Below are 20,376 nucleotides of genomic sequence, written 5' to 3'. Positions count from 1 at the left end.
CTCTGCCAAACTGTAAACTTGAGCTACATGCCTCCCAGTCCCAGTTCCCAGGGCACTCAGAAGGCTTCCCTAGCCACATCTGCGTCACTTCGTCACAAAACCTATGGGTCTTATAATTTATACTCAGTCCGTTCCAAATTATAAGGCATTTTGTATTTTTCTTTTCTAGATGGCTATGTATTTAGATATTGTTTTTACGATATATTTAGCTACATAAGAAAAGCCAAGACGTCTTATAATTTAGAATTTGAAAGGGAGTATGTACTTTTCTCAGACTAATTTTAAGAACTCTTGCAAGTGAAAGAAGAAACAATGTCGAGACTGATGAATCTTATTGGTCAGATGAATAAAATACAAAAACTAGCTGATCTAAGGGGAACAGCTTCAAAGAACAACAATATTATTTCAGAAGCACGCTAGACTAAGCGCTAACCACGAGCATTATCAAAATACGGAGAATGATGAGCAACGGTGCAGGGCGACCTAGCAATTCACGGCACGGGCACCGCTAGTGGCCATTTGCGAAGCCGTTGCAGCACTTGGTTTTGCCGCTGCATGTTTCCTCGGCCAGCTTCTGGGAATAGAACCTCCGGTACATGGAGTCGACCTTGGTGAGGTAGAATGTGCCTGGCTGCAGCTGGCTCGTGTCTCTGCTCGTCTCGAAGTCCTTTGCGCCGTATCGGTGTTCCATCAGCTTCAGTGTCTCAACGAATTTCTCAGGCAAGGTCTGGTTGCAAGAGGTAGGAGATAGCATGTCAAGCGCAGTGCAAGGATAGATACTGAAGGGCATGTGTCAATTAGAAACTGTGGACGATAAGCATGAATGGGGGCTTACCTCGTGTCTTGACTGAAGCTTCTCGGTGACATCAAGAACTGAAGCAATGTTTGATAGACTGAAGGGATGCTGGCCATTGTTTAGCCTCAATGAGAACATAGTGGATGTCAAGCCACTGCCGTAAGAGAACATCACAATTCTTTGTCCATTCTGTAAGGAAATACACAGCTAATTATCAGCATTCAAGAACGATGGTTACAGAGCGATCCAATAAATAGTTTATAGTTCAGGGCTCACCAGACTATCATGCTTGTTATATATCACAGATGCCAATGCAGCATAAAGGGATGCAGTATACATGTTACCAATTTGTTTCGGAAGCAGAGTCGATGGCTGAACTTTGATGTCATAGAGGTGCTTCGCGACTTGTTGTGAGGCCTGGAAAGTTGGCAGAAAAAAATCATCAGACCACAAATTTCCTACATGATAGAATTTCCTCACAAAATGATAAAATACCTTTTCCAAGTCGCGACTCTGGTAGCTCTCTTCACCAGTCAAATTTGAAAAAGACTGGAGCTTCTCTTTATCATCATCATCAACAGAGCTGGCAAAAGTATAGAAGTTCAGTTAAAAGATCAACTTGGACTTGATGTGTCAAAAAAAAAAAAAGAGTACCCTCCATCTGACATTGTAAGATCCTCCAGAACTGATTGCTATATACTATTTGACCTAAGACAAATCGTGAAGTGAAACTCAACTTTCTCAGAAAAGGAGGAAGCTCAATAAAAGAGTACAAACCAGCAGTTGCGCATGAAGTCATTGTAGTAAAGTCGAGCGAAACTCTTCTGCACGAGCTGTAATAACAGAAGTAGAGAATTAAGGAAACTGTAAACAACAAAAAGGGAAAACTTTCAGAGCAGTTATTGATCTTCATTTAAAGCCCTTGGTTATTTGTATCTTACCTTGTTGTATGGAGAATGGAACACAAAATATTCTGCATCAGAAATTGAGAATTGTTTACCCGCAATCTTCTCATACCTAGTTTCAGAAATTGCAGTAGGACATAGGGGAAATTTTAAGCAAATCTAATCTAATTATTATTAAAAGGAAGAGAGGGGAAAAGGGGCAGCAGCTCACTTGTTGCAGAACTGTCTGTAGCATGAGTCTAGAGCCATCAGGTAGCAGGTTTGGGATAGTTTACCATCAACAACCTGGAATGAATGTGCTGTTGTAAAAAATGCTGAACTCTAAGGTGGGATAACCAGAAACATTCACTAGGGTCTGGACTCTGAAGGTCAGGGGAATGCATATAAAATAGTATAAATCGTTTTATGAATCGAAAAGGGCGTACCCAGCACAGAGAGCTCCCGCTCTGTGCGGGGTGTGGGGACGGGTGTCAGTGGCAAGCCTTACCCTCGCATGTGCAATGCGAGGAGACCGCGACTCAAACCCGGGACCTTCCGGTCACAGGCGGTAAGACTCTACCGCTTGCACCAGGCCCGCCCTTCATTTTATGAATCGAAAACTAACCGGATATTCACTTGAAAGATCAGGCTTGTAGAAATCGTAAACATGAGCCATGTGAGAAGCTCTATATTTGCTCTCGAAGGAAATTGGAGCATTAGGACCAATGAGCATTGCTATAGCAGCAGCACCTCCTGTTGGACGAGCTGGCCCTTCCGCATAAACCTGAACATGACAATAGTCAATAGAGATGGCAGAAAGTGATTGTTTGTTCTAAAAGGGAAACCAATTACAAAACTGATGCTTAAAGGGAAGGCTGGATGACAAACCGCGCTATCCGTGCAAACGACAAGGCCATAACGGCCGTCCCAGGAGTTACTTTCGACCCAATTCACACAATTCAGTAGGGCTGCTGTCCCACCATAGCATGCATTGCTGGAGTCAACGCCTTCAATGTCAGTATTACCACTTTCCTGCGTTTTGTGAACAGATGCTAACAAAAATTAACTTTTTGGGAAAACTAAATAAATGAGTAAAAGCAAATGAAGACGTTTTACTAAAAAGGTGTAGTTGGCATGAAAATACTGTGTTTGTACATGTGTGTTGATGCCACTTGGGAGATTTTACAAAGTTAGATGAACAAACCTCAAAAATCTGCATCAGCCAAGTTTTGATGGATTTACTTTTGTCTATAACTGTTTCACTTCCAACCTCCAAGCGACCGATTAACTTGGGATCGATGTTGTATTTTTTCAGCAGGGAATTGACAACCGTCAAACTGCAAGCAATTAGCTCTTCCATGAGGATTCAAATCAGAATGTAAACCTATATCCAAAATAGCAACTATATACTCCCTTAGAATACCAACTATATGCATCTCCTGCACAACACAATTATGCATCGGGAAGTTTTTTTTCCCCTTTTACTGAACTAGATGGGGAAAGGGATCTATGTGAACAACAGTCTTGCTTAACTTAGGCTATTAAAAAGAACATACCTCATTGAGATGACATCCTCCACCTCGCTGCAAAAGGCCATGCAATCTTGCCCGAGCCCAATGGTGTACTTTCCTTTGCTCGCCCCATCATGGGCCTCAAGTGTTTCCTACATTAAAGTCATCAGCTATGAGATTTTAAAATGAAAAACAATGAGCCTAATTCTCGCTCACTAAACAAACACCAGCTAGCCGGATCTCCTCGCGTTTCACTTCAAATGCCCACTTTCCCGTATTTACACGGATCTTTGCAGGTCAAACTCTCCAAATTTACTGGAGTTTCAAATATTTGAATATAATCTTAAAAACCACATATCTAACTATCGATTTGATCTTCAGCGGCATTACACTGCACGGCAATCACGAAAATCTAAGGTTTGGACAGAAAGTGGCGACAATTCCCACCCATGAGACCCATCTAGCCAAACACTTCCGTCAATTCCTAAACAAACACAATCCTTCGACACAGAGAGAGAAGCCCCATCTCCCCCACACTGCATGCGCCAATGGGGAAGGTCCCAGAGACGCGGATCGGATAAGAGCAGAACAGAAACAGTAACGCGCACAGTTCGGAGTGAGGGGAAAGAATTTTACCTGCTGCACGCAGGAGGGCGGGAAGTAGATGTCCATGGCGAGGATCCCGACATCCTTGCGGTCCATCTCCTCCACTCAGCCGAGCCTCCTAGATCCGCTTCCTCTCTGGCCGCCGGCCGGCGCCCGTACACGGAGCGCGTCAAGGCGTGGGCTCTGCTGTGGCCGGGAGCTACGCCTGCGTCGGACTCTGGCAGGCTGCGTACCGTCGGAGGAGGAGGAGGACGGATGGGTCGACGATGCGGATCTATCTGTTCGTGGAAATTTTCTGCCGCGTCAGCGTCGTCAGCTCAGCTTGGGCTCGGCGCGGCGGCTATCACATCTGCTGGACCGATCGATGGCTGCGAGATTCTGGCACGGCACGTGAGAGGCTCAGAGACACAGACACGACAAACGGCTCGAGGCGCCTATTGTTTTTACCAATTTTTTAGGCAACTACAGTAATAACCTACTATTTCTTGCTCCCTCCGTTAGAAAAAACAATTCTAGGTCTGATATACTGTCATATCTAAAATGAGGTAGTTCCTCAAACCAAACCGTCTAAACGTTCTACTCCCTCCGTCCCTCAGTAGAGCTCAAAGCAAGAGCTAAAAGACCACAGCACTTTTATAATATAATCATTGCTCATGGTGTCAGATTAAAAGACATGCACCACTTTTGCATTAAAAAAATAGTATAACCAAAGCTAAAGTCATGCACCGGTATTTTTTAACCTTACACAAAAGGCACTGCACATTCGGTAAACACACTTAGCGCCAAAAATTACAGTTCGCGCTTTTTTTTACAGAGACACGAAAATAAAAATTTAAAACAACGCGCCAATAAAGCCAGCTAGCTTATCTTGCCTTGCCTGTTTCATTTCAAACATTCACCGGTCGTTCACATGGCCATGCCCCTAGTGGATTTGAACGCACCACCAGAGGATGGAGGAAAGAAGTTGCCAGATCTCAACAGCAATCCTGCTGAAGCTCAAGATGATGATGATCCCTTCCAAGATTAGCAGATCAAACTAGTGAACAAGCATTTCATAAAGGTTAGCACATCCATCTCTCTCTCCCTCTCTCTCCCCCTCTTCCTCTCTCCCTCTGTCTCTCCCCCCCCCCCCCCTTCTCCCTCTCTATCTCTCCCCCCCATCTCCCCCTCTCTCCTAAGATCAGTTTGTACTCGTTTAATTTCTCCTAGAATAAGTGTGTACTTTCTCCTAAAACTTGTTACTATAGCAGGTCAGAACCTTGGGCATCCATTTGATCTGAGTGATCATCAACATGAAAGAGACCAAGGAAACCTGCTGACAGATGAGTATTTCCATTAGTACCACAAAAATCTGCATGATAAAAGTGTCATCATCTATGTATTGACAATACATACAAACATTGTAAATTTTGGCGCAGTCAATGACAAAGCTTCACAACATGAACAAGATGCCTTACCTGCCCTCTTTGATGATGCAGCAGTTCGCAATGTTTGCCATCCCTTTGATTTGAATCATCCTCAACAGGACAGTGAACAAGAAAACCTGCTGACAGGTGATTATTTCCAATCAGTGACTCAAGCATAGACCTATGTTTACTGAAAAAACAGATTTAATGCATTTGTGCACATCCTAGGCAAAACACATTTATTAGCTCCAAGTCCAAAATAATCTGTATTGATCAGTTATATTTTTCTATAGACGATGGCATAGCCTTGCATGTCGAACAAGATGCCTTGGAGGATCTCATAGAGGAGTTTGGCGTGTACACCGAAAGAGTTGACATTGCCTTTGATCAAGAGGAGTTGTCGGACTCAGTTGGTGAAGAGGATCAGCAAACACATGATGAGCAAGAGAATGCCCAAGCACATGATGATGAAGAGGATGAGCAAGCACATGATGATGTAGACGATGACCAAGGACATCATGATCAGTCCCAACATAGGCCGAAGGAGTTAACAGATAGACAAAGACAAGACATATTTGAAGATTTGCTTCAGAGCAGTAAGAATGGAAAATTAAAAAGAAACAGTACAACTATTATTGCAACAAAGTACAATGTCTGTATACGTACCATACAATGTGTACGAAAGAGAGTAAAAAAGTGTTGGGCACAAGGCATACCAGTAGATGTCAATGGTTTGAAACCTAAGAACTACGGCCGTAAAAAAAATCAAGTGGACCTGTCTATAGTTCTAGATATTCCCCTAAACAGAAGGGGTACTATAAGATCACTTGTAAATGCTCTAGGTGTCAATAAAAGCAGTCTGCGTAGGTCATTCAAACAAGGATTGCTACGACGACACTCTAACTCACTGAAGCCCTATTTGAAGGAAGCAAATAAAAAGTCTAGGCTGCAGTGGTGTGTCTGAAAGGATCAAGATGCCCAAGAGGGGGGGTGAATTGGGCTAATTCTAAATTTTCTTGCAATAATTAAATCCTACGATTAGCCCAATTAACCCCTTGTGCCTAGAAAAGTGTTTCTATTAATCTAACGCACAACAGACTTGCAACCTATGTTCCAAACTTACTCTAGCATGGCAATTCTATAAATGTAAAGACAAGTATTGAATTGCTCAAAATAAATGCTCAAAATAAATGGAGAGAGAGGAACGCGACGATATTTTGCCAAGGTATCGGAGAGTCGCCACTCTCCACTAGTCCTCATTAGAGCACTCGCACAAGGGTGTAGCTCCCCTTGATCCGCGCAAGGATCAAGTGCTCTCTACGAGTTGATTCTTCGACACTCCATCGTGGCAAATCATCCAAAACTGCTCACAACTTGAGTTGGGTCACCCACAAGCTCCGCCAGGTGATCACCAAGCTCCCAATCACCACCAAGCCGTCTAGGTGATGGCGATCACCAAGAGTAACAAGCACGAACTCTCACTTGACCACGCGAAGCCTAATGAGAACGGTGGATACACACTTTGCTACTCTTGATTCACTAATGAGGCTACTCTCTTGGATTCACGAATCTCAATCATCTCACTAGGACCTTGCTCTTCTTGGCACTCATAAACATATTTCTTAGCTGTTGGAATGAGCAAAAGTAACTCCACACACGAGTGGAGCTTCTATTTATAAGGCAGCCTAAAAAACGAACCGTTATGTGCCTCTACAGGGTGACCGGACGCTCCGGTCATGCTGATCGAACGCTCCGACCAGTTCAACCCGCACACCAGTGTTTAAGTGTTGACCGGACGCTGACAGGGTCCGATCACCACTGACCGGACGTGTTCGGTCGCATTAAACCCTCACTGGATGCTTACTGTACTTGACCAGACGCTGGATCCTCAGGGTCCGGTTAGTAGTGACCGGACACGTCCGGTCGTAGATTTCCTTCTCTGGAACCTTACTGGAGTTGATCGGACGCTGCCTCTCAGCGTCCGATCACTTGACCACTCCAGCGTCCGATCGCACCGAACATAGTCTCTTGATCAAATGAACTGATCGGACCCTGCGGCTAGCGTCCGGTCGCACCGGAGCCAACGTCCGGTTAGCATTTGACCCTCCATTCACTTCCAACTCTCGAACATATATGAATGAAGTTTGCTCCATAGGATCATAGGGCTGTTGTGGAGCTACCTAGTGCTAGTTTTAACAAGTGTGCACCACACCTAACTCACTAGACCCACCTAGGTCAAGCTACCCATCCATACCCCCCTTAATAGTATGACCAAAGAAAAAACAAAGTCCTAAACTACTCTAAGTGTCTCTCCAACTCCAATCGACACTTAGAACTAATCGTCCTTAACCTTGTCGTCCATTCTTTGAAAACCAAAATGATTTCCATCGTAGAGGCATGACAACCTTAATTGCCCAATTGATCTCTATTACCATGACCTAACTTAATTGCCTCTACAAAACACACATTAGTCATAGTAATCTTGTATTGTCATTAATCACCGAAACCCAACAAGGGGCCTAGATGCTTTCGGTGTCTCTATGCTAGAACCAAGTACACTGCTCAAATAATCCCAAGTTCAAAGAAATGAAAAACATTATCCACACATATGAGAAGTGGTTCAATGGGACAAGAAAGAATAAGACTATGTACATGCATCCAGATGAAGAAGACCCACACAGGACAGTGCAAAACAAGAATGCCATTCACAAAGTCATGTTTTATTCTGGAGTTACACAGCCTAGGTTTGATGCTGAAGGTAGATGTTATTTTGATGGCAAGTTAGGTCTATGGCCTTTTGTCCATGAGGTAGCAATCTTGGTCATGTTTTATTCTTATTTTGCTACATAAGAATCACTATTTTATTATTTCTCATAAGAATCTTTGCATTTTCAGGAACCGACACAAAGAAGAAGTGGCAATAGGCCTAGGGGCACACCTATCATGAAGACAATGAAGTTTGACAGACAAACAATGAGATCTTATATGATATCAAAACTTCTTGAAGCTATACGCATTGGACGGCAGCTCTCCTCCAAGGCACCGTCTTCAGCCTCTGAGTCGAGAACGCACAACTATCCCTCGCAGTCCACACGTAGCCGACCACGTCTATTGCGACGCCCGCACACGTTGCCACCGCTGCCCCCCAGCTTCAGGGCATGCTTGGAGGCCACATCGCCATCATGGACCGCCAGCTTGACAACGGGCTTGAGGTTCCCATCGCTTTCGCTGCTGCTGCCTCTCAGCTTTGCACCACGCTGCTTTGACCAAGTACGGCGGCGGATCTAGGCCAGGCGGTCGGGTTTAGGGCGGCGCCGCCCAGCGCCAGCCATGCCTGATGGGGAGGAGATGGAAGACAGGGATGCAGCACTGGGATGCAGAGGAGATGGAAGACGAGGAGATGGGGAGGCAGAGGAGATGGGGACGCGGCACTGGGATGCAGAGGAGAAGGAAGACGGGGAGATGGGGAGGCGAAGGAGATAGGGATGCGGCACTGGCATGCGGAGGAGACGGGGATGGGAGCCGACAGAGATGGAGAGGTGGATGCGGATGGGTGTGCTTCCTCCGTCCGTGACCGAGAGGATAAGCCTCTAGAGATATTTTTTCCTTCCCATCGGTTGTTTCCTTTTTTTTACTTTTTTATTCGTGGAGTGGGAGACAGGAATGTAATGGATGGACGGTTGCAGTACTCAGTATAGGGTAGTAGGAGCTAAAACGACATCTATTCTGATACTCCTTTTGAATGCTTGGATGTCCTCTATTGAGGGACGGAGGGAGTATTATTTATTTTAGGGACGAGGATGTAAAGGGTTTGAGTTTGTCCTAACTAGTACTACTAATAATAAGATACTTCCTCGGTCCTCAGATATAAAGGGTTTGAGTTTGTCCTAACTAGTACTACTAATAATAAGATACTTCCTCGGTCCTCAGATATAAAGGGTTTGAGTTTGTCCTAATTTCTTGGATCTCAAAATCGGGTACGGATCATAGGGAATATTGATATCTATCTCATATATATATATATGCGGATTCAATATGTTACAGATATTATTAAATGTTTGGATTCAGATATGGACTATACGTACAGAACATGAAGATGAGACCACTCATGTGCTCACATTCAGGGCTTCGAGCTAGCCACAAGTGGCTCGCTAGCGAGTAGTATTTTACTTATTCTGCCCCTCCATGACATTCCTAGGTAGCGATGTAGACAATTGTTGGAGAAGCCCTAAGAGTTATCTTTACTACCTACTAATGATCGCGCCTCAACATATATTCAAAATAAGCATAAAGGACTGCAAATTCCTCGCAGCATAAATACACATAGGTGGAATAGTATAGATAAATTATAATCCATACAAAAACACAAATTACACAAAAAGGGTTCATGCGTGGCCTCCTGGCGGTGCTGCAACCCAAGGGTCGCTTGCTTGACGGTGCAGACTCTGTGCTCCCCAATAAGGTGATACGCCCCACGGCATGCATGAGGGACGGTGTGGGGGCATGGCCGGTCTAACATCTAGAGGCAAGGAGACGTTGAGACGAAGAGAAGAGGAGCAGACGAAAAATCAACACCATCAGAAGGGAATGGCATGATACCTCAAATTTTGAGGGACATCAAGGGACAATATCTTTGAAGAATAGTTTCTTTTGGGAATGGTTCACTCACTTATCTCACAACCAAACATCCGTTCGCTTGGAGGAATTCTGGAGGAATCTGGAGGAATCTGGATGAATATGGAGGAATTTGTGAGAGAAAAACAATGTTCCAGATGAAAAAAGAAGCGGATCAAGCCGGGTTTAAGGGCACGCGAACGGGGCCAAAGTGGACCCTTATCCCACTCCTAAACCAAACACACCTTAAAATAGGACATGCGCTAGTTCAGGTGCTATGTCAATTTTCTATTAGGCCCCGTTTAGATCCTTGGAATTGAATTTATTTTAATAATTATAATTTAGACACATATTAATTAATCTAGTATGGTTGTATATGGATTATATTTGTATATTATTGTTGACTATATGAGAGAGATATTTATGTGTTGCATTTCTACCGTAGAGAATGCGGTGAAAAGCATGTTATAAGTTACAAAGTAGAAACATAGAATGATGATATATAGAATGGAGTGTGTTGAGAACTATAAGTTTCTTATTTGAAGTTGCAAATATTTGGGACTATATGACTACATAAAAGTCCCAAATTTTCAACGCACTCTCTTGAGAACTATAACTTTCATAGTGTTCCAAATATTTGAAGTTGCAAACAAGAAACATAGAATGGAGATACTCATGAGTTGAGGAGCGTGTAAGTTGCAAAGCAGAAATATATAGAATAGTAATATATAGAGTCAATTTCCATCTCCCACCCTATGAATTTAAGATAGGCTTATATGTGAATTTTAGAAAGTGGTGGAATATCAAATTCCAAACCAAATAGCCTAATTTATTAAGTAGATTTTAATTCCTCCAACAAACGAAAGGATCCAAACGGCCCTTAGTTCATTTGGCCATATTTGAATTTTGCCGGTTGGAACGGGTGTATTTAGATTTCGCTCGTTAAACTTGTTTGCATAAATATATTTCTGCTACTTTTTCCCAGGCATTTATTTATGTCAAAAAGACATTTAAACAATATATAAAAATGAAAAATAAAAAAGATTTTCTCTTCCCTGCACCTGCCGTGGGCGGTGGTGGGCCGAATCGTCCCATTCCAATGTCCCCGCAAGTTCGGCCCCGTTCAGCGGTGGACCAGTAACCCTATATGCGGGGCGGGACCCATGATCCAGAGAGATTAAATAAAAACTCCAGGGCGAGTCTCTCTATAAAGACGGCGTCGCCGCCAAATCAAAAGAGAGACAGGCCCCACGCCACGCGAAGACGGGGAGCCCAAGCGAAGGCGAATCCGATCTCTCAATGGAGTCCCGGGCGCCGGGCAGGGGTGAGGAGGGCACGAAGGCGCTCTACCTCGCACCCCAGGTGATCGGCAACGGTGCTGCGGCGGGGGCCGTGGCGGTAAACGCGATGGTCTCGGTCCAGGCGGGCGGGTCCGGCCTGCCGAAGCCGGAGCCCGTACCGGTGGAGTTCCTGGGCGGCGGCGGACTCCAGGTATCCAACCCGCGCCCCGCACCGGGTTACCGTGACCGGCACACCAAGGTGGAGGGCCGCGGGCGGCGCATACGCATGGCGGCGGCGTGCGCGGATAGGGTGGCCCGCCTCACGCGGGACCTAGGGCACAAGTCCGACGGCGAGACCATCCGCTGGCTGCTGCAGCAGTCGGAGCCGGCCATCATCGCCGCCACGGGCACGGGCACGGTCCCCGCAATCGCCGTCACGGGCGCCGACGGCGTCCTCCGCCTCCCCGCCGAGCCGGCCCCCGCGGACGCCGGTGGCGAGCAGCAGCAGCAACAGGAACCGGCCGCCAAGCGCCGGCGCAAGCTCCAGCCGACGCGCGGCGCGGGGGCGGGACCGGGACCCGCGGCACCTGCCCCCACGGCGGCGTACTACCCCGTCGTCGCCGACCCCCTCCTCCAGGCCAACGGCGGCGGCGCGATTTCGTTGTCCAGCGGCCTTGCTCCGGCCTCTGCCCCCGTGGCGGCGCCCGCCGGCGCCATTCCTTTCATCGCCATCCCGGCGCCTAGCCCCGGCGCGACGGGCGAAGGCAAACAGATGATTCCGCCGGCGGCGGCTATGTGGATGGTTCCGCAGCAGGCCGGCGCGGCCAACCAGCCGACTCACTATTGGGCTTTCCCGACCAATCCTGATTTCCTCAATTTCCAGCAGCAAGCCGTCTACGATGTGGAGCAGCTTGTTGGCGACGGAGAATCACAAGGCCAGCAGACCGGCGGTTACCAGCAAGGCGAGGGGGAGGACGAAGAGATTGCCGTGACTGATTCCTCTTCGGAAGAGTAGCATTGAGAAGTCAACCAGCAGTAGTAGTGGTCTAGTGGCGCAATTCTGAAGTCAACTGCCTAATCCCATGTTTCCAATCCAAAGAGTAGGTAAAATTATCAGTCTGACTCTTTTTCTCTTTTGCCCTAGTTCCTCAGCTCTAAATTACAAATTGCTTTGACTTTTTTTTCCCGACATCAAATTAGCAAATTCGATATGTATTGGAACTGTGTTGGGAGAATGGAGAGGTCCGCTGGACAAGGGCCCCTGCCAAAACAAAAGCAGATTACGAGCCTAACCATCAGCAAAGGAAAATGAAATCCGCGGCAATGATATTCATTTCAGGCTCTCGGGCAGTCAGGTTTGAGAAGCCAGGCCAATAAGCCAACAGAGCTATTGGAGAATAATTTTGTGGAACGCACGGTGGAGAACGCGCGTCTAGCAGTCGCCCACGGTGTGGAACGCAAGAAAATGAACTATGGTGGACGATTCCCAAAACGCGGCTTCGAGGCCGCGTTCGCTTAAGAGCTAATAGGCTATAAAGCCGACTAAATGCTGAGGTGGAGCAGAGAGAGGAGAAGTGGACTGTAAGCTTACAGCCGGTTTAGGCATAAGAACTAAGAAAGCCTGTGAGAGAGACAAGTGGACCATGTATTAACTGTAAAGAGTCAACTACTATATAAGTGGGCTGAGAGAATAGCCTTCTCTAATCGCGGCGTGATTAATCATCGCGGAAACAAACAGTTAGTGACTCTTCGACTCCACGAGGAGCATTTAGTGCTGGTTGCTGGACTCCTCGGACTATCAACGTTCTGTTAACGTTAGACGTTAATAAAGGCGTGTTTGGTTGTCGTTCTGGCCTAGGAGCTGTGGCCAGGCAGCTTGGGGGTGTTTGGGCCTTGTTTAGATGACTTCATTTTGCAAAATGAAGCACTGTAGCAGTTTCGTTGTTATTTGGTAATTAGTGTCCAATCATAGTTTAATTAGGTTTAAAAGATTCGTCTCGTGGATTTCGTCTAAACTGTGTAATTAGTTTTATTTTTTATTTATATTTAATGCTTCATGCATGCGTCCAAAGATTCGATGTGATGGGGAATGTGAAAAATTTTGCAAAATTTTTGGGAACTAAACTGGGCCTTGGTTGCCCCTTCTAAATTTTAGTCGCTGTCCTGTCAGATATTTGGACACATGCATGAAGTATTAAATATAGACTAATTACGAAACTAATTACATAGTTTGCGACTAATTTGCTAGACGAATCTTTTGAGCCTAATTAGTCCACGATTTGACAATGTTTTGCTACAGTAAACATGTGCTAATGACTGATTAATTAGGCTTAAAAAAATCGTCTCGTGGAGTACTGACGGATTATATAATTTGTTTTTTTATTAGTATCCGAACATCCCATACAATATTCTCCCAACATACCTCCTAAATTTTAGTAGATGAATCCAAACGCCCCCTTATCTGGCCATAGACGTTCGAAATCAGACGTCTGGGATGACTGCCAGGATCGGACATGTTTTCCATGCCACCATCCAAAACCATGTTCGCTTTATCGGATCTGTCATGTTTATCGGCCATGATTTTCTCTCACAATAAAACAACATCAGCTGACTTATAAGCCATCGAAAACAGGGTGCAAATAAGCCCTAGGTGTGCACAGTTTGACCTCAAGTCGGCGTCGCTGGCTGCCTGGCTCTACAGATCGAGTCAGGGGGTGAAACCTTTAGCGGTGTTCAGTTGTTAGCTATATTTTACTTTATATAAATTTTATTAAGTTCGTGAGTGCTTAGATAAGACTCTTTTGGACTCCGTATGTTATAGAATAAAGAAGTATATCAAGGTTTCCTTAGACAAAAAGTGTGAGAAGATGTTCTTAGGGTCTTTTTGGCATGGCTTATGCCGGCTTCGGCTTCATCTATTTTACGCAAATTGAGGCACTGTAGCGGGAAGCCATTTTCTAAGCCAGGGTTAAAATGAACTAGAAGCCGAGAAAAACCAGTTTTTCTGGCTTCACCGGCTTTGACTTCACCGGTGAAGCCGTTTTGGATGAGTCGTGCCAAAAGGGCTTTAGATATAGCAAAGTTTAGCTAAAGTTTGGAACCAAACTTATTTAAAGATAGTTATGGTAGATTATAACTAGAATCAGTGTTCTATATAGAGGGTTTTGAAGGCAGTATAGCATTTCACTACCGCTACAAACACCATTGTATATAATGTAATAAATAGCGGAGTATAGCCACACCGACGGGAACCGACCATTTTGTACCACGGCTACTACGACATTTTACTGCGTCTGTGGTGGACTGGTAAGGATAGGCAGTCATAACTCTTCGCAACGTGCGTCGTCTTCCTTCACCCCCGTCGTCATCAGCCGAAGAACGAACGTTAGGCAAGCCTACCTGCCGCACATTTACTAGCTACTGCTACTGCTACTGCGGCAGGACGCAGGAGGCCAGGAGCCATCGACACAGTTCTTGGCTTCTTGTCCTTGCCATGTTCTGTAGTACTGTACTACTCCAAATGTACAATAAAATAAAATGTATACCCTGCTCGAGCCAAGCTGTGAAGCACAAATGCAGGCACGCAGCTATGCAAATGCAGGTGAGCCAGCCAGCTAGATATTTTCGACCCTCGTACGTGTGCACACACCGAAACTTGGAGTACTCCGTAGTTCTCATGGGAAAAATACATATCACAACTTGATCGATCGCAAACCACAAACCCATTGCAATTTGCAAGGCATATATTTGGACTGGTTATACTAGTAGTATATTGACTAAACACGATCGAGTTCACTTCACGTAGCTAGGACATTAATAAAGTGCTTTCTTCTTCAAGAACATCGATCGATCACTTGATCCGGTTGGAAATGGAACGTCGTTGATTGACGGTACGCGAGCTGGTACCACAGCGACGCCGCCGACTGGTTGCCGAACCGGTGGAACGTCATCAGCGCCGCCTCCATCTCTCGCTCGCCGAGCCCGAGGCCCTGGCCCAGGCGCCAGATCATCGGCCTGCCCGACGACGGGAGGCAGAAGTGGTCCGCGGCCTCGCGGAAGTCGGGAAGCGGCGGCGCGGCGGCGCGGCGGGGCGGGCGAGCTTGTTGTCGCCGCCGCCTGCTAGGCGGCGCCGGCGGGAGCGGGACGACAGGAGCAGTGCCAGCACGTAGCGCAGCTTCTCGCGCCACGGGAGGATGGACAGGCTGAGCGTCACGAGGTGCGCGCGCAGCAGCTCGCTCACCATGCGGCCCACGCCCTGGCCGCCCGAGGGTGAAGCCGGTGATGCCCTCGTCGTCCTCGTCGCGGTACCCCCGAGCGGTAGCTCCTGTCGTTGGCGATCTGGTTCGTGCGCGTCACTTGACCGGCACCGTCGCCGCGCCGCCGCGGATGCTGGTGACTAGCGCGGCGGAGCAGCCGGTGCGGAAGTAGCAGTTGAGGAGCAGCTTGCCCTGGTCCTTGCCGCTGTACCACCCGACGGTGACGATCTCGGCGCTGACGACGACGGCGTAGGAGATGGCGTGCGTGAGCAGGAGTCTCCGCGCGCCATCCACGCCGACGACGCCAGCGGCGCAGCCCATGCCGGAGAGGTTGAAGGTCCTGACGTCGGCGCGCATGCGGTAGCGACTGGCGATGATGGCGGCGAGCGACGGGGCCTGGCAGAACCCGCTGCAGTTGACGACGCGCAGTGCGAAGAGGTCGTCGAGCGTGGGGAAGAAGAGCGCGCGCGCCTCCTGGACAGCGTCGGCGTGCGTCGCCGCCGGCGGGATGTAGTGCAGCGAGGGCGGGAAGTAGGTCTCGTTGCCCATGCCCGCTGGCCTCGATGACCTTGGCCATGAACTCCACGCTCCCGTCGTCGAAGCAGCCGATGAGCCTCAGGTGCTCCAGCAGCCCCGCCACCGGGAGGCGCAGCCGGCGGGGCGGCTTCAGGCACGAGAAGTCCACCAGCCCGATGTCGTCCGTGGCCGCGGCGGCACGGCGCCGGTTGAAGAGAAACAGTGCTGCCACGGGGACGAGATACAGCGCCGCGTGGCACCGGAAGGCGAAAATGGAGAGCTCGGCGAGGACGCAGAGCAGGAGGGTGGCGACGTCGAGGAGGGTGTGGAGCGTGGCTAGGAGGTAGTCTCGGTGAGCTATGTCCATGCCCATGGTCACCACGCCGTTGCTGGCTACTCCTATGTGCCTGTGCCTGTGGCTCTGTGAGGTTTTGTAGAGGGTTTGGAGTCTGGACGATCAGAAAGCAGAATAGCAGAAGGCAGCAGCAGCACCAAATGCTTGGTGAAACAGTGAATATCGTGCGGTTGGCAGGTAGAGCAGTAGCCTACATGTCAAGAAGGGTATGGTTCCAGGATGTGCCAAGGAAGGAACGTTCCCATGGCCACCAGCCTTCCCACCTGGACGTACGTCCAGTAACCAAGATGGAAGAACAGAAGATCTTCAATACAAACGAACCACTACCTTTGGTGGTAAAATCAAGCAGGTTGAGGCCATGTCCCAGCTTCAATTCGACAAAGATCTTGCGTCGCGCGGAGCTGTCCATTCTTGTCTCCCTCCCTCGCTTGCGTACGCAAGATAGCAAGCGCCGATCGAGCTACGGTGAGCCATGCATGAGCGACGGTCTTGGCGGCGGCCGTGGCTTTGCCCGGTGCGAGTGTTGTTCATTCATGTACACCATCGCATCGGGCCGGTCTGGTCGTCACTGCGTCAGCAGCGGCTCGAAATTGACCTTCATACATGTGTTCGCGGGCCTCGGCGGCTATCATCACCTTAAGCGACGGGCGCGGTGCTCAGGTTAATTAGAGGAGACAGACCACAACGACGGACAAATATACTACTCCTCAGAGTGATGTGCGATACCGATTTCGGGCTTTCTCAACACAGGTGTCGTCTATCCTGCAGGCTGCAGCAATTACAGCAAATTAACTTCGCCAGCTCTAATGAGCTGCTTCGGTTAAATGTATGAAGGGGCCATCGTATCTATGAATCAAGCATGGACCAGCAACGTAAACTCCAGAGAATACAGTGCACCTTACCCACGGGGCTACGGCCGTATCACCACCGTCCAAGTACATGAGTTACGCGACACATGCATCATGCGCAGCTGTGTTTAGGCCTTGGTTAGATCCTTCACCTAAAGTTTACTTCTCATCCTATCGAATATATAGAGTATTAAATATAGACTAAAAAATAACTAATTATAAAGTTTACGACTAATTTACGAAACGAATCTTTTAAACCTAATTAGTCCATGATTTGACAATGTGGTGCTACAGTACATACATGCGCTAATGATGGGTTAATTAGGCTAAATAAATTCGTCTCGCGGATTACTGACGGATTCTGCAATTTGTTTTTTTATTAGTATCTAAACACCCCATGCGACACCCCCATATGACATCCGACGTGACACCATAAAACTTTACGCCCTGAATTTAAATAAGGCCTTAGTGATGACAGAGGTCCCTCGGCATGTAGAAATCAATATACTGACCGATGAAGGTTCATGCCACTCGGAAATAGAAACACCGACGTGTTCATTTGAACTACTTCAGCGGTACTTTTCAGTGAATTGTGTTTTCTGAACAGACACAGTATTAGCAGGGTGAAAAAAATGTTTTCTGAACACCTGTAGTTGCTGGCCGTCAGATCAAAACCTAGTGGAGCTCCCGGTGTAGTTTCTAGGCTTTTTCGCAAAGCTCCCAGTGTAGTTTTTAGGCTGAATCCAGGAGGAGCTCTGCCAAACAATTTTTCAATGAGAAGTAACTGTATCTTTATTTTGTGAAGTGATTCTCTAGGATAAATTAGGAGCTAGAAGCTTAAAAAACAGCTTCTCTTGATTCACTCTACACACAGTCACTATAGAAAATCAGAGTCAAAAACTCACTTCTGGACTGAACATAACCAACCCTAACCTCTTGACGACAACAGTACGATACCAAACAATATTTCACCACTCTGGAGTAATAACAAAAATGGAAGCCAAACAAAACTTCCCTCCTTCTCAATTTTCACAATCACACGTGAGTTGCTCTCGCGGAACAAGTTTTTAACAGACTTTGCAGTATGCAACTCTACTATGTTCTACAGCCATCAGTCAACATATATGATATATCACAACGAAAGTAGCAGGAACCAAAAATCACGTGCCAGGTCGCAAGTAAAGCTGTAAGATAATGTGTATAGCAGAAGTGAATTTGACATCTTAGAAGCCCACGAGGCACTCATTGTAGGCGGCAAGTGAAATTCCAGTCGAACATCATATTATTACATTGAACATACTCCTTTTCGTCATCGTCACAATAATACTGCAACAACCATCTTCGTTATGACTTCAGTTGAATTGACTCATCAGAGTTTTGTATCAGCACAAACCACTTGTTGATCATCCTCTGCCAGAGCAAAAAAAGTATACAGTTTTAAGGAAAGGTAGATACAGGGTAAAACTGTAACAGGAATGTATGCTTTCTATAGTAATAATGTAGCAAAACGTGCAGCTCCAAATATCGACACATATCAGTAAATCGGCATAGTAATTAGAAGGTACCCTTACAATTCAGCAGTAAAGAGATAGTTGGTTTCATTATTATTTTAATTATGTTTATGTTAGCAAAATAGCATTAACTTATCACTATGTCTTGCATCATTTATCTGTGCCTTAAAGATACAGTAGCAATCTTTGATATCAAAGAGCATTGAAAAAGCAATGCAACAATTTGCAGTGCTGCTAAGGAGAGATGAATATATGAAGTGCACCATATATGCTTTTCTTCCTGGTGTAACCTTAGTCCTTGGTGAAAAGTGAAAGCCTAATCCAGTAATCCTCAGGCTAGAATATGAGTAAATTCCCTCCTTGCCACTGGAATTTATCCCCTCAATGCCATCAAAATTTCCAACTTCCCTGAACTAACTATGCTAAGTTTGCATTTCCTTGTATGCAATTCCCGTTAAAATCTGTTAAGTTGCACTCGCTGACAGCTTGGGCCCACAACCGCCCCCTCTGTTATCCTTTCCCAAGGACGCACCCACCCAATTCGGTGACAAACTGGCCTGAGGAGAAGTGTCCGGCGACAGGGCGAGCATGAGCTTGGAGGGCCAACCACGTGGCCGCATCTGGGCGAGCACATCAGCACACGGCTGCTAGGGCAGGTGCCAGTCACCTGGGCGCATGCAGCCACAGGGGCATGCAACTCAGCGCTGCCATGTACAACTCCTGGGGAGACGCAGGCTCTGTCATGTTCGTGCTGCTCTCCCTCTGCTGACGCGGCACTTCTGCTGCTGTTCCTCTGCCTCCATGAGTTCGAACGGGTGACGGGCCAGCAGTACCAATGCCGTGGTGTGGACGCTCACAACACTACTCCTCTGGCTGGCATGGGTGCTCACGTGAACCTTGTTCGCTAACACCATGGATGCTATAGACCAGCCATTACATGCCACCATGGCCTCAGCCTCCACCAGGCATGTCCCTGAGCTGGTCCATCACAGCTAGGAGTACCTCTGGCCAGCTGGTGGAGCAGACCGAATGACTCCACTCGTCAGCCGAGGCGAATTGGCAGGAGCGGACCTGTGTGTCTGCGGGTGCCCATGGAGGGCGCAGGGGATGAGGGGAGCCACATGCATGCGCCTGGGCAAATGCCACCTGACCACGACTGGACCTGTCCACGGAGGCGAATCGGCAGCGGCAGGATGTGCGCGCAACAGCACCTGGCGAGAGTGTGCGGAGGATGCAGGGTGCAGTGCGCATGCGCTGCCTAGGCCTGCCCTTGCTGCGTGTATTCTTCTCTCACCACTCCCTTGTGTTCACCTACCTCCGCCCTCCCATGCGGGTGCGCATCAGCCGTCCCGCCCCTCCCGCACGAATGTGCATCTGCTGCAACAGCTAGGCTGCTGGTGAACGAGGCGAATTTCTTGGTACAGTTGTTGTTGATGTGCATGAGGCGGAGGCCCAGCTCGGCTGCAGCGGCGGGATCGGGGCCAATGCAGAGCAGCAGCTGCCAGGGCTGGAGCCTGCGCTGCGCGGCACGGTGCCTTAGGGGACAGACCCAACTTAACAGAAACAGATTTTAATGGGAATGGCAACCAAGGGAATGCATATATATTCCAGTGGCAATGAGGGAATTTTCCTCGAATATTTTAAGAGTAAAGGGGTGTTTGGGACTACTCCGCTCCACGTTTTTTAGCCAAACGGTTTCAGCTCCACGCACTCTGTTCGAGGAAAAATGGTGGAGTTGTGAGAGCACCTAAAGAGGTGCTCCACGAACTCCAGTTTTTTGTGGAGCTGCTCCA

At 47.5% G+C, this 20,376-nt stretch overlaps 2 protein-coding genes and 1 pseudogene across 3 annotated transcripts; 1 reads left to right on the top strand and 2 right to left on the bottom strand.

The window, feature by feature from the left end:
- Positions 1–298: 298 nt before the first annotated feature.
- LOC136552152 (hydroxymethylglutaryl-CoA synthase-like) lies at positions 299–4,005 on the bottom strand. Its single transcript, XM_066543689.1, has 12 exons — positions 3,828–4,005; positions 3,237–3,343; positions 2,885–3,017; positions 2,569–2,712; positions 2,306–2,464; positions 1,913–1,986; positions 1,738–1,813; positions 1,574–1,629; positions 1,292–1,379; positions 1,073–1,213; positions 836–985; positions 299–727 (listed from the first exon to the last, which is right to left on the bottom strand). Exons 1-12 carry the CDS (start codon positions 3,891–3,893, stop codon positions 509–511), a joined length of 1,413 nt encoding a protein of 470 aa, XP_066399786.1. The 5' UTR covers positions 3,894–4,005; the 3' UTR covers positions 299–508.
- Positions 4,006–11,038: 7,033 nt separating this feature from the next.
- On the top strand, positions 11,039–12,825 carry LOC136552151 (transcription factor PCF2-like). 2 transcript variants are annotated; one of them, XM_066543687.1, is made up of 2 exons: positions 11,039–12,201; positions 12,298–12,825. In XM_066543687.1, exon 1 carries the CDS (start codon positions 11,117–11,119, stop codon positions 12,110–12,112), a length of 996 nt encoding a protein of 331 aa, XP_066399784.1. In that variant the 5' UTR covers positions 11,039–11,116; the 3' UTR covers positions 12,113–12,201; positions 12,298–12,825. The 2 variants fall into 2 exon arrangements, with proteins under 2 accessions (XP_066399784.1, XP_066399785.1); XM_066543688.1 differs by having other exon boundaries at positions 11,039–12,197; positions 12,298–12,337.
- Positions 12,826–14,712: 1,887 nt separating this feature from the next.
- LOC136552150 (3-ketoacyl-CoA synthase 4-like) lies at positions 14,713–16,364 on the bottom strand (annotated as a pseudogene).
- Positions 16,365–20,376: the final 4,012 nt, after the last annotated feature.

Source organism: Miscanthus floridulus, chromosome 4, assembly GCF_019320115.1.
Source record: "Miscanthus floridulus cultivar M001 chromosome 4, ASM1932011v1, whole genome shotgun sequence".
In the NCBI taxonomy this organism is placed as follows: domain Eukaryota; kingdom Viridiplantae; phylum Streptophyta; class Magnoliopsida; order Poales; family Poaceae; genus Miscanthus; species Miscanthus floridulus.
Note: the sequence above shows the minus strand (reverse complement) of the source record. Positions and strands in the feature narration are given on the sequence as shown.